Source organism: Leucoraja erinacea, chromosome 17 (genome assembly GCF_028641065.1).
Source record: "Leucoraja erinacea ecotype New England chromosome 17, Leri_hhj_1, whole genome shotgun sequence".
Lineage (NCBI taxonomy): Eukaryota > Metazoa > Chordata > Chondrichthyes > Rajiformes > Rajidae > Leucoraja > Leucoraja erinaceus.
Window position 1 is genome coordinate 13697477 of NC_073393.1, and position 14136 is coordinate 13711612.

At 40.4% G+C, this 14136-nt stretch overlaps 1 protein-coding gene across 2 annotated transcripts in view; it reads right to left on the reverse strand.

Moving 5' to 3' along the window:
• mbtps1 (membrane-bound transcription factor peptidase, site 1) overlaps positions 1-14136 on the reverse strand; it is an 85938-nt gene that overhangs the window by 53535 nt on the left and 18267 nt on the right. For both annotated transcript variants that reach the window (XM_055648590.1, XM_055648589.1), the window contains exons 5-8: positions 13289-13399; positions 9498-9607; positions 4693-4809; positions 1500-1567 (exon numbers count right to left, since the gene is read on the reverse strand). In XM_055648590.1, coding sequence (XP_055504565.1) covers positions 1500-1567; positions 4693-4809; positions 9498-9607; positions 13289-13399 — 406 coding nt within the window. The remainder of the gene's footprint in view (positions 1-1499; positions 1568-4692; positions 4810-9497; positions 9608-13288; positions 13400-14136) is intronic.

A 14136-nucleotide genomic window follows, 5' to 3' on the forward strand; every position in this document is an offset into this window, starting at 1 on the left:
CAAACACTAGAGCAAAGTTGACGCCATAGCCTTCTGATTCGAGAAATCCGAGTGCTATTATCATAGTTGCTAGGAGAGGCTACATATCGGTTTGGACTAACCTGATCCATTCTCCTTAAATCAGTCAATCTGAATAATTCTTACAAAAAAGCAAGAACTTGTAGTGTATTTTGAGCTGCATCTTCCATTATTTATGAGAAAGGCTTTCAAACAATCAAATGAACCAGAAAAGGGACTTAGGAATCCAGAATATGACCCAAATGGCTGAAACCATAACCACAGGTGCAGCGGATTACTGGAATGAGCATGGAAATACAGCAGCACCTTTCCCATTCTGAAGTAGTTTGATCTCACAAATAAATATTATGCATGAAAGAATTTCTTGAAGAATTCCACAAATTGCATTTGGATAGTAATTATTATTCAGAAGACTCAAATCTAATGCATCCACTCTCTGCAAAACATATAGTTGCTGGTTTTTTAAAATATTTCCCTTCTTAAAGAAAACTTGAGCAAAGAAGCATAATCCTCAAGGGCTGTCACAGAATGCAAGAGATTGGTGTATCGAGAGAATCAAGGCACTTAATAGGAATAGGGAAAAAACAAAAACTAAGGGTATAGATTTAAATTAATCAGTAGAATGATTAGAGGGAAGAGACTAAATATTTTTCTCCCCAATAATTATTACTCAAGAAGTGAGTGCCTTAAAGGCTGGTACAGGCAGAAATTCTTGTGGCATGTTAAAACTTTTTGGATGTCTGCTTGGAGATCCAACCTGCAGGTTTTGGGACCACATACCGAAAGACAAGATTATCCTAAAGAGCTTTATTTACATTGGCATGAACACAGTGGCTCAAACGACCCCTGTCTGCGTTGTAATTCCAAGGCAGAGGCCAATCGAACTGGCCTTCTACTTTCTATTATTGCTCTTCTGTCTTATATTACAAATAACACTGCTCAGACTTTAATACCATGAAAAAGTGAGACAAATGTTATTAAATTCAACTTTCAATCGGGCCACAGCACACGGTGATGCCCATCACTGCAGTTCTTGCGAACAGTTTTCCCCATCCTACACCCCAAGCAGCAGAGAGACCAAAGACATTTTTGTAGACTAATTTATAAAGGTAACACCCATTAATCTGTATGAATCATCCATTGCACAAAACAACAAGTTTAGACAGTGGTGCATTAAATAGTATTCAAGTCAGTAGGAGTGGAACGCAGCTCATATTTATTCAGTTTCCCAACTCTAACCTTAATTTTGTCTCTACCTATAGCATCTACAAAAATAATATATAATCACCAACTTTTCTTTGCTGCAAATAGAAACAGTTTCCCCCAAAATGTTGCAGCTGGTCAGGACGGCACAAGTAGCTATATCAGTGCTGCAACACAGTCTCAGTCTTTGTACTACTTTGGACTTGGGTGTATATTACATTTGATAATGGGATCCTGTGCTTAAACATGAGCATCAAGATCAAACAGACCAAACTCACCCATAAAGAGGCCCATCATTACCAATTGCAGAGACCATGATCACTTTATTAGCAGTCAGCTCCCAAACCTACAAGAAGAAAAGGCATTCAAATTAAAAGCAAAATTAATATTTGCACCTCCCCAAAAAATAAATGATACCCGATCATAGTAATCTCACCTCATAACCGTTTTAGGTTTGCTTTGACTTAAAAATGACCATTTATTTCCACATTAACCAAGATGTAATTTTAAAACATTAAACAAAGAGCTAGATTTTGCCTTTAAATTTTGCAATATAAACACTCGAAGAGATGACAAGGGAGAGAAAAGACAGGAGAGTACTTTTGTTGGTTTTTTCAAGTTGAATAACATTAAAGCAGCTAATTTAATGATGTTCAGGCATCTTTCTTATTGTAATGCAATGGTTAATGTCAGCACCAGTATGCAACGCTAAAAGCATGACTGTGCCAACAAGCTTTCGGGCCTTTTAAATTTGACGCCGTTAAGGAATAATTGCTTTCAGCATCAAAATATAGGACAGGATAAACTAGGATGAAAGAAACATGGCACATTACCCCAACAAAACATCATTAAGGAAGAACACTGTGCCATTGTTTATCCAGTGCCTTTTACTGAACAGGCAACTGGAGCAAACATTTATGGAATAAAAATCAATTATTTTGACAAGTCAGATACAATGAACTAATTAACCATTTGCGAATTGAAATGCACAAAATATTCTGCACAAATAACTCCCACACTTGTTCCATTTGAGTCTCCTCATCCTTCCTTATCCAGCTCTGATCAATGTTATCCTCCACTGCCTCTGCCTCACATGCACACACACACACCTCTGCATCATCCACCGTGATCGTAAGCTCAAATTTCCAACATTCCCCAAAAAATTTAGTTTAGATAGTGCGGAAATGGGCCCCTTGGCTCACCGAGTCAGTGCCAATCTGCGATCCCAGCACACTAACACTATCCTACAATCCTGGACATCGTTGGAGCGTAGGGGGAACCGGAACACCCGGAGAAAACCCATGCTAGTCGCAGAGAGAACGCTCAAACTCCATACAAACAGCACCCGTAGTCAGGATCGAACTGGGTCTCTGGCACTATAAGGCAGCAACTCTACCACTGTGCCACCGTGTTTGAATATATTTGATACCTTGGTGGCTTTAGGTTTTGCCATTCCCCACAAGTGAAGTTTCTCGCTGTCTTTTCGCTTGTCTGCCAGCCTTTGTCTACTTTATCACAACCAGATTGGAATCCTCTTATTTAAGCCATCCATTACTTAGTAAGTAATTTGCTCATTCATCCTTTCTTAAGTAGCGCAAATGACAATATACACAAATTCTCAAAAAATCTTTAATTAATTTCACTAGTACCCTTGCATCCTTTTCAGAACAAGATTAAATAAATAAATCTGCAAATCCCATCCTGCCTAGGAACAAACCCGAATTCTTGGTTTGCCATCTGTTTAAAAAGTATCTCATTAATTTTGGCAACTACTTTTAGCAATGTGTTTGCACTCCTATTATCCTTTATTTTTACATGATCCCTCAAAATGCGAAACCACACTTCATTATATTGAAGCTAGTTTCCCCAATCATAGCTATCATCCAATTTTGCTTTTCTTATAAATACTGACTGCAATACTAAGCCAGCAAATTTAGAAGTTTTGAATCAAATGTAAATTGGTAATTGCAGCATTCCCAGTACAGATCATTGAGAGCCCAATTTCAAAGCCACTTCATAGCACAAAATTTAGGATTAAAGACTAGCTCTGCCATGTGCCGAGCTGGTTCTCCACCCTCATACTTTTCTGCTGACTGCATGGTCTAACCTTCAAAAATCCATAATAACATCTTATTGAAAGCCTTTCAGAAATGTGGATAAATTGGATCTACTGCAATCTTTGTCAAAGTATAACATAGTGTACCGCTGGGGTGCCACCGACCCCACAGCAAGAGCCGCCCTCGATCCTGCCACCGACCCCACAGCAAGAGCCACCCTCGATCTTGCTACCGCACCCCTTTTCGACGTCTGCCCCCACGGTCTGCCTCTGGTTCTGGGGGGGGGGGGTCCTGTAGCTGCACCTAGTGGTTCAGCGAATCCTCAGCAGCCATGGGCAGGAGTCACGGGATATATGGGAGTGTGCCCTAGCCCTCTCTCGCTCTCTTGCTCTTCCGCTTCCTTTCACTTTATGAGAGTTGTCCTGCCACCTCAGCAGGAGCTCAACCGATCCCACGAGGCAACCGCCTCTCAGCAACACCAACGGTTATTATGTTAGAGTGCTAAACGTGCATGTATTTCCAATCTACAATGCCTGAATAAAGAATCAATTTGTGCCTCTACAATAGCAAGGTTTTTATGACTTGCTAGAACTGGATTACTTGCCTGCACTGAACTGCAACACTCTCATCTGTGAAAACATCATGGGATTAGTTTAGCTTTTTAATTGATAGCTCAACAAGATAAATAAAATAATTCAATATTACCGCTAGGTTAAATGCCCAGCGATAACATGAGCAAGTAAATAGATCATCAGGATCCTCAAGTCTGCCGAACATTGAATATCATCATCGTTGATCTGTTGGCCTAAACTGCCTCTCTGCCAGTGCCCCATTACACTCAATACTTAACTCTTCTCGTGCCTCAATTCCACATACCCCAAATGATGTAACTCCATTCTTGTGCCTCCTTATGAACTATAGCACCATACACTTGCAATAATTTACCCCCATATGTAAATTTAATCAGCTCCATAAAAATTATGTATTTTGAAAATCTGTTCTAAAGATTATAAACATTCATAAAAAGATCTTGAAACACAAAATTAAAGTAATTTTTTTAAACTAATCCGAGCTAGGTTTCGATAATTATGGGCTATAGACTCAGCAGATATTATATGTAATAGACACAGTTGCCAAATTTATTTTCTTTAAACTGCGCGTCTGATACAAAGAAAGATTCGCACTGATTCTTTCTGTCCTAAGCTGACAAAATTATGTTTCCGCCTAACAGTAGAAAGAAACATCAGAAAAAGAAAAGGCAAAAAAAAGAAAAAAATAACATTGAAATAACAATTAAGAATGATAGGAGGATATTTGATTTAAGAAAAGCAACCTTCCCACAGTAAATGTCCACACCCCTCATGAGGAACCATGGCAATGCAGTAAGCAGTTGTGCACCTGGATTCAAACCTACCTTATCAACAAAAGGATGATCCATGAAGTCTGGTCCTCCGATGCTGAGGTTCAGAACATCTATTTTCTTCAAGATTGCATAATTAAAGGCATCCAGAAACCAAGAGGTATAAGAAACCTGTTTAATAAAATCAGATTTCTTAGTAAAATGTTGGATTATAATTAAACCCATTAGATAATTTTGCAGATTCCTTTCCACTTAACTTAGCCTGAATTTTTTTTTAAGGCAGAGGTATAAGAGAATGAAAAGTAGATGGTATTTGGCAAAACAAAGCTGAGGTTATAAACAGATCAATCATGAACTTACTAAATGGCAGAGCAAGGTCGAGGGGCCAAGAAATCTACTACAATGCCTAATTCAGTTGTACAATCAGATCAGAGAAAGCTACAGTGTTTGAAATGGCTCACCAGTAGTTAGATATTTATTAAACATTTCTCAGTTGGCTTGTATCCAAATAGGATTTGCTTTCATGGCAAAGATAATGAGAAATTGAAAAAGGGACAGGCCTTGAAGGGTGGACAACTTATTTTTAAAATATTCAATTGGATTCATTAAAAGGGGGACATTTCAGAAACTGGTATAATATTTAATTATAATTTTAAAACCATACCTTGAATTTGAACTCATCGCACAATACGCAGATTGTATTCATGCATGCAAAGGGTGGAGATATTATTTTTTAATTATAAAATGATTCTACTTTTATTATTTTGTTTCTTTATTTTGGTACTTATTTTCATGTCAAAAATAGTTTTCTTTTCCAAACTATGCATTTCTCTTGTGGCTGTACAAGTGATGTGACGTGTGCTTTGTACTTGGCATTCAGTTACTTTAGAGATTGTTAAGGACAAAGTCCTAGTTTTACCAGTTTGGTTGTGAAGCATTTCAGTGAGCTGAATTTGCCCAGTAAATGCTTAGTTAAAATTTCTGCCTTTTGGATAATTCTATGCTTTGTTTTAAATTACTGACTTTAATTCATCACTTTGAACATGGTCTCTCTAAAACATAATCTGACATGCTCAGTAGTGAATAGATTCTTTGTTCACAAACCCAGTTGATCGTTCATTAGAATAAAGTGTAAAATAAAATTAATAATTACAGACTTATAGATGCAGAAATGCAGAAAAATACTTTTGAGATCATATAACCATTAGCTGATTACTACGAGGAGACAAATTGGAGAATATCTATTTGGCGGCAGTAAATGCGAGTTAATGGACCTGCAACATTATAGTTCCTTTTAATACAGACATCTTTCATCCTCCAAAAGATGCCGGTTGTGCATTTTTTGTGCAATATAGCTACATATTTAGCAATATGTACAGTGCTTTCATCCAAGTCATTTATATAAATTGTAAATAGTTGAAGCTCAGCACCAGTCTCCGTAGATCACACCAAGCAACTTCATAATGCTTAGCAATGCAAATGTATTTTACAATTCCTCTGCAGTCCGAGTTTCATTAAAGATCAGTGATTTTGATAATTTGGTTCATCTGCTCTTACTCCATTTGCCAAGATTTCTTCTTTACTGCCCCCATTGAATATGAATATGACAAAATTATAATGTTTGCAAATCATTTAGCACAAATATAGACTCAAGATTGTGTGATTAAGCTTGGAATACAGGAGACCCCGGGGGTTGTACCTCTTGAAGCCAGGTACACACTCTTGGAAGCTGTCAGGACAGAAGACACTGCCAGTCTGAGCGGCAGACAGGTCTGCGAGTCAAAACGTGGCGCTGAGGCAAAGCTGAAGACAGGCATCAGGCAGAGCCGTATTAGTAGGGTACTCTATAATGAGAGGTACAGACAGGGGTTTTTGTGGCAACAGGCAGGATTCAAGATTGGAGCGTTGTCTCCCTGGTGCCAGGGTCCAGGGCATCACGGACCGAAGCCGGAAGTGATAGTGCATGTCGGCACACATGACGTCGGGAAAAAGAGGAAAGATTTTGCAGAGTGACTTTAGAGAGCTCAGAAGAAGGCTGAAAAGCAGGACCTCCGGGGTGGTTATCTACGGTTTGCTTCCAGTTCCTCATGCTGGTGAGGGTAGGAACAGGGAGATAGGGGATCTGAATGTGTGGCTGAGGAGCTAGTGCAGGGGGCAAGGATTTAGATTCTTAGACGACTGGGATCTGTTTTGGGGTACGGGTGAATTGTACAAAAGGGACACGTTGCACCTTAACAGGCGGGGGACCAGCATTCTTGCAGGCAGGATTGCCACTGCCACATGGGCGAGTTTAAACTATATAGTGGGGGGGGGGGGGGGGGGGGGGAGAGGGGGAGACAAATTGGAAATACAAGGATGGAGTTATAGGGAAAGAAAGTACAGGAAAAGTTAAGAAAAACACCAGAATAACCAGACAGAAAGCTAACAAAGGTATAGGAGAGTATGTCCAAGTGAAATAGTAATCAATGTGAAAGGTAAGATGAGTAATGGATTAAAAGTATTATATATGAATGCGCAAAGTATAAGTAAAGTGGATGAGCATGAGGCTCAGTTAGAGATTGGTAGATTTGAAATTGTGGGGATCACAGAGACACGGTTGCAGGAGGATCGGGGATGGGAACTGAATATTCAGAGTTATAGGTCCTATAGAAAGGACAGGCAGGTTGGCAGAGGAGGTGGGATAGCTCTGTTGGTAAGGGATGAAATTCAGTCCCTTTCGAGGGGTGACATAAGGACTGACGGTGTAGAGCCGCTGTGGATAGAATGAGAAATTGTAAAGGTAAGAAGACACTAATGGGAGTTATCTAGAGGCCCTAATCAGTAGCCTGGATATAGGCTTCAAGTTGCAGCAGGAGACTGCGAATGCCCAGGTAAAAGGTCACAATGCATAAACAGCCCTGGAAAGCAGTGGAGCAGTGGACCTTCATTTCTTCTGTTTTTTCCAGCATTGATTCTTCCAGGTATGAAAATACTGCTTTCAAACTATGAAATAGTTGTATTTATTGGTTCTTTGTTAAAAGCTAAGATTATTTTGTTGTTTTTATTGCTTCATTATGCTTTGGTGAGTGAGCGAGATCGTGCTTGTCCGTGGTCGGTGATGGGCCCAGGTCTGTTGAGTTGCTGTTGGGCCGTCCCCGTCCTGTCCACGGTGTCTCGTCCCTGTCTAGGGGCGGCCGGAGGTGTCGGGCTAGGCTTGCAGCCGGCGCGGGAAGGTGCAGCGTTTTGTGTGCATCTCCGTTGATGGCTGGTGCTCAGCTTTCGCCAGCGACGGGGGGGGGGGGGGGGGGTGGTTGGTTGGCCGTCCCTGGCCCATAGGGGAGCGGGGTTGGGCTGGACTTAATGTTTCTTCCCTGCGCTAACTATGGACCTGGGGCTGCTGGTGTCATCAGTCACAGCCAGCACGGAGAAGAAGCGCCAACACCAGCTCAACTACCGCTGGGCCAACCGACAGCCCCGGACCGACGACACCAGCAGCCCCAGGCCCACAGCGAGGTCGGAGACGAAGCGCCAACTCCAGCCCAACCCTGCTCCCCGACGTGCCGGGGACCACTAGCGGCCAACCCCCCCAGTGCCGGCGAAAGCCGAGCACCAGCCATCAACGGGGATACACACAAAGCACTGCAGCAATTCAGCTTCCTCCCCGCGCCGCCTGCAAGCCTGGCCCGACACCTCTGGCCGCCCTCGGACAGGGACGAGACACCCGGGAGGGGATAGGGACAAGTACAGGGACGGTCGAACAGCAACTCAACAGACCCGGACCCGACACCGACCACGGACAAGCATGATCTCGCTCACTCACCAAAGCATAAAGCAATAAAAACGACAAAATAATCTAATCTTTTAACATAGGAACAATAAATACAACTATTTCATAGTTTGAAAGAAATATTTTCTTACCTAGAAGAATGAATGCTGGAAAAAACTGAAGAAATGAAGGTCCACTGCTTTCCAGGGCTGTTTATGCACAGTGACCTTTGACCTGGGCATGCGCAGTCGGAATACCGAACTCGCTTATTCACTGGATGAATTTAAGAGAGTTAGATAGAGCTCTTGGGGCTTGCGGAATCAGGAGAACGCAGGCACGGGTTACCAACTGTGGATGATCAGCCATGATCACAATGAATGGCGGTGCTGGCTCAAAAGGCCGAATGGCTCCCTCCTGCACCTATTTTCTATGTTTCTATGGGTCAGACAATATTTTTAGAGAACATGGATTAGCATAATTCATTGAAGTGAAAGTTTTGTAAATCAAAGGAAAGTCCTCTGAATCAATGATGTTGCAGTTAAAAACATCAAAATAAACATTCATTAACTGTGGAACCAATGTATATAATTTGGATCAACAGCAAGTTAAAATTAACAAAGTGATTAAGCCACCCACCGAATTTAGTTCTGAAAATTTGCACAGATCACTGGATCAGATGATAATTTTATTTAATCAACCGGGTTCTTTGCAATAAAATCTAGTAATTAAAAACTTTGGAAGTTTTGCTTTGCAAAATATATAACACTGTAATTTCTGAATTTATGAATGCCTGCTTTATAATTGAATTTGTTCTTTGGAGGGCTTGTCTTCAATTTACAAAGCTATATTTCACTTTAATGAGCGGCATGCTACTCAAGCAGAGGAATTCACCACCAAAATATCCACAAATGCATTTTGTTCATGTGTTAAAAGTAAGACTTTGATTTAGAAACTTTCAAAACTAAACAAACCCCCAAAGCTTTTCTGGAGAATTTTCAGTTCACAGCAATAATATTTACAGTTTCTTCAGAAGAATGATCAAATTGTAAACCATTTTCTTACCCTCAATTCCTTATAAGAAACGGCCAGAGAGTAGGTATAAAATAATGATTACCTGATTGTTAGTAAAGACTCTGAAGATGTGCAACTCTGCATCTGGTGCCAGTCCCTGACATTCCCGCATGCTAGCAATCACTCCAGCAACGAATGTGCCATGTCCCAAGCCTAATGCCAACAGAAAAAACGCAAACAGCATTAAGATTTCAGGATAGTAAAATTGCATCAGTACATACAAATATTCAAATATCAGACATGTCCAGACTTCCTCCAACAAGAACACCTCCTCCTCCTTGTTCAATCCCTGTACAATTATACTGACAAGAAAGCCCCAATAAGACTTGCAATATTAGAACCCTCAACAATGAGGCAGTCAGAGATCTGCTTGATCTGAAGATGAGTCTCAACGAGAAACGTCACCCGTTCCTTTTCTCCAGAGATGCAGCCTGTCCTGCTGAATTACTCTAGCACTTTGTGACTATCTTAAGAGTTCTGCTTCCATTAGTCCATTTATGGAAACATATTTTCTGTTCTGAGTACTATAATAATGCTACAAATTGTTTACTGAACTGTCATAGATCCTCTCCTTGAGGAACTGAAGAACATTCAAAACCCAGCTTTTGCAGTGAAGACTTTTACCATTGTTTACCACTGCAAACCACAAAAAAACATTTTACAAACTGACATCAATTAGATTCAGTCATACAGCACAGAAACAGGCTCTTCGGCCCAACTTGCCCATGCTCACCAAGATATCCCATCTGCACTAGTCCCACATTTGGGCTAGCATTTGGCCCATATTCCACTAAACCTTTCATATCCTTGTACTTGCCCAAATGCCATTTAAATGTTATAATACCAGCCTCAACTACTTCCTCTGGTAGCTCAGTCCATATACCCACCACTCACCACTGTGAATTCAGCAACTAAAAGACAGTCGTGTGCTTCTACCCTAGGCTACCCACCATGAAATCCTACCAGAGGGTTGTGCAAATTAATTAAAGGAATGTGATAAGTTAACTGGCTCCTGTAAATCACCCCTTAAATCAAAGTCAAGTTAATGGGCATGAAAGAGAAGTTGTAGTCTACAGGGGAAATGAGGAGAGAAAAGATAGCAGATTCTAGAATCTTGAGCAAAAAAATGTTGGAGGAACTCAGTAGCCCAGGTAGCATTTGTGGGAGACAGGTTTCTGGGCATGTGAGTCCATGAGAAAAAATAACAAGTTGGCTCGACTCAGATCTGAGCATTTTAGAATGAGTGGTGATCTTGTAACAGACTAGAAAGAGCTGATACAGGGAGGATATTTCTGCTGAACAAGGAATCTATCATCCATCTCAAAATAAGCAGGTAATTTAAGATTGAAATGAAGAGAACATTCTTCACTCAGAAAGTTGTGAATTTCTACCTCAGGACTGGACTACCAGACATAGACTGCATTTCTGGATAGTAAAAGAATCAAAGTATATGGGGATAAGCCAGGAAATTAGTGTTTGAAGTTGAAGAGCTGCATTGGGTTTGTTGAATAGCAGAGTACGCTCGATGCTCAGAAAGGCCTAATCCTACTCCTAATTATGTCCTTATGACTTTTTTATTAGAATCTGTGAAAGAATATGCCTGTTAACAGTCATCACATCTCAAAAGTAATAAAAGTGATTGAAAGTAATTAGAGCTAATGAAACACTCAGATAGGAGCATTTATATTTTTACACATTGTTCCAGAATTACAAGTGACAGAAAACAATAATAGTTTCTAGGAACATTGAGTCATGTCTGAAAAACAAATAACAAAGATTCTGGAAACACTCAGCAGGTTAGAGAGCGCTTGCAAAGAAAGCAGGGTGTTTCAGTACAATTACTTGTCAAGATGCAAATCATATCACTGAGCGCAATAGTCATGTCAATATTAATAGAGTAGCTAAGCAATAGACATGCAAATAAAACTAATTTACAAGAATATAGGTTTCATAAATTACCTTTCTATACCATTTGCATTGGGAAAATGCTGTAACCAAAGAATGATTGCAACAGGAATAGAAAATTATTGGAGACACAGAATGCAGACGCTAAAATTCTGAGCAAAAATTTTTTTTTAAAATTACTGCCACATGTTGTCTATAGAGAAAGGGCTGAAAAGATGACAATAGTCACAGCCAAGTGCTCCAGACACCATTGTCAAATTTGCGGATGACACTACAGTGGTGGGACTCATCTCCGCGGGGGACGAGTATGCCTACCGGGATGAGGTGGAGCAGCTGACAGTGTGGTGCGAAGAAAATAACCTGCTCCTCAACACCTCAAAGACGAAGGAGGTAATAATAGACTTCAGGAAAAAACAAAAGAATGGTAATGTTCAGATTTCACTGTGTAATGGCGGATTTCCGCTTCCTGAATCCCAGAGGACCTGACGTGGAGCGTGAAACACTGCGCTGCTGAAAAAGGTGCAGCAGAGACTGCACTTCCTGCGGGTGCTCAGGAAGAACAACAGCCTCAAACTTATGCTGTCCTTTTATCGGTGCTCCATTGAGAGCATACTAACATACTGTGTATGCGTGTGGTACACCAGCTGCACAGTGGCTCAGAGGAAAGCGCTCCAGAGGGCCATCCGAGGCTAGTACCTTGGAGGACCTACACAGTTCCCGCTGCACACCAAAAAAACCCAGAATATAATAAAGGAACTAGGACACTCCCTGTTTGAACTGTTGCCGTCAGGCAGACGGTACAGATCCACAAGGACAAGGACAAATAGACTACAAAACACCCCACTGCTATAAAAGCACTATGTGGCCGCCAAGGAACGCAGGGGCGATACAGACTAAGGGACTGTGGTAACGGTGAAATCGACAGAAGGATGGAGGGTTGGGTGTGTATGCGTGCTTTGTCTGTGTTTTTTTATTTATTTGCTTATCTTTATTATTTTACCGTGGATGTTTCGTTAGCTTTAGAAATGTTTGAATGCTGCACTGACTGGCTGACATTTTAAATTTCGTTGTACATGGCCCATGTTACAATGACAATAAAGAAACTATTCTATTCTATTCTATTCAGATAAAGTTAACAAAATAAACTTCCTAACTACACAGAATTAATGTTATTTCACTAATAATTTGCCAGAAATAGAACATTGACTATTGCAGCTAAGACTAGCCAAAACTTATTTGCCTTGAATTGCAGCCTTGTTTGGATTCGAGGCTAGTCTTCAACTTTCAACTAGGAAGTGTACTGTGTGGCATGTGAATGAGTAGATACAATGTGAATACAAGAGTAGATACTTACAACTTATTAAAATATATCTTATGGTTGCCTACAAGATCCTGGCAGAGCATAAGTGGAGGTGGCTAGTCCCCTGCAATTGCAACTTACCCACAACATTTCAGTTTGTGAAGCTCCCATTCCTGTGGGGGCAAGTTGTTTTGTCATTCCAACTGGAGTTGTATCAGCCACAAAAATGACGATTTAAGATTTGGAAATCAACCAACCACCTCCTCTACCGGCACATTTAACAATGGCTACTAATTCACAAAATCTCTGTATAATTCACAAAGCAGGGTCGTAAGCCTATAAGAATTTACCCCTTTGTAAATCTATTCAAACCTTGTACAAACTGGAATCAAATATTAGCTTTAATTACCTTTAAATCATGTAATTCACAAAAAAGTTTAAAAGTTATGAGATTTTAAAAAAAGATATTTTACTTAAAAATCAAACATCTGATAGGCATGAGAGAAAAGAAATGGCCAAAGATTCAAAAAATATTTTTTCTCAGCTATAACACAGATAATATTCTCAATGTGAAGCACTGAAACAAATCGCATCCAAAAGCTGATATTTATAGAACTCAGTGTACACACCATCATCTAATGTTTTCTCATTGGTCCAATTAGTCCGCTCCTTCACGTTTTTGAAGTGAGGATGTTTTTCACTAAGTCCCGTGTCAAACACTGCTACTTTTACACCAGCACCTAGAAATATTAAAAGATAATTAAAGTCTAAAATGTAAACAATGCCAGCCATTTCTGCTAACTGGGAATATTCGTAACAATAAGCGTTTTGCTCAAAGACTAATTATAATAAATAAATAATAATAATAATTTTATTTATAGAGCACTTTAAAAACAAACATAGCTGCAACAAAGTGCTGTACATCACTAATCATTGACAAAAAAGTTAACACACACCAAAAATAACAATCAAAAGAAATAGTAGGAAAAGACATGTAAAATAAAGAAACATCAAAAACACCACAAACAGAAGCAAAGCCTCAGGCATGGTCAAAAGCCAGGGAGTACAAATGCGTTTTAACACTGGATTTGAAGATGGACAGTGAGGGGGCCTGTCTGATGTGCAACGGCAGGGTGTTCCAGAGTGCCGGAGCAGCAACAGAGAAGGCTCTATCCCCTCTGAGCCTCCGACTAGACCTCGGTACCTCCAGGAGCAGCTGACCAGCTGACCTGAGGGACCGGGCAGGAGCGTATGGGTGGAGCAGCTCAGAGAGGTAACGCGGGGCGAGCCCATTCAGAGATTTAAAAACATTTAATTGAAGTATCTGCTAAACCTGTGAAGAGTGCAGACTATCATGAGCGCTGAAAGTGTCCCCAGCTTGCTGACATCGGGGAATAGAAAATACACAAGTGCTCTGAAAGATGTGTGAAAACAAGTTTTTCAACAAAAAAAAATTCATTGTATGGCCTTTAGAGTT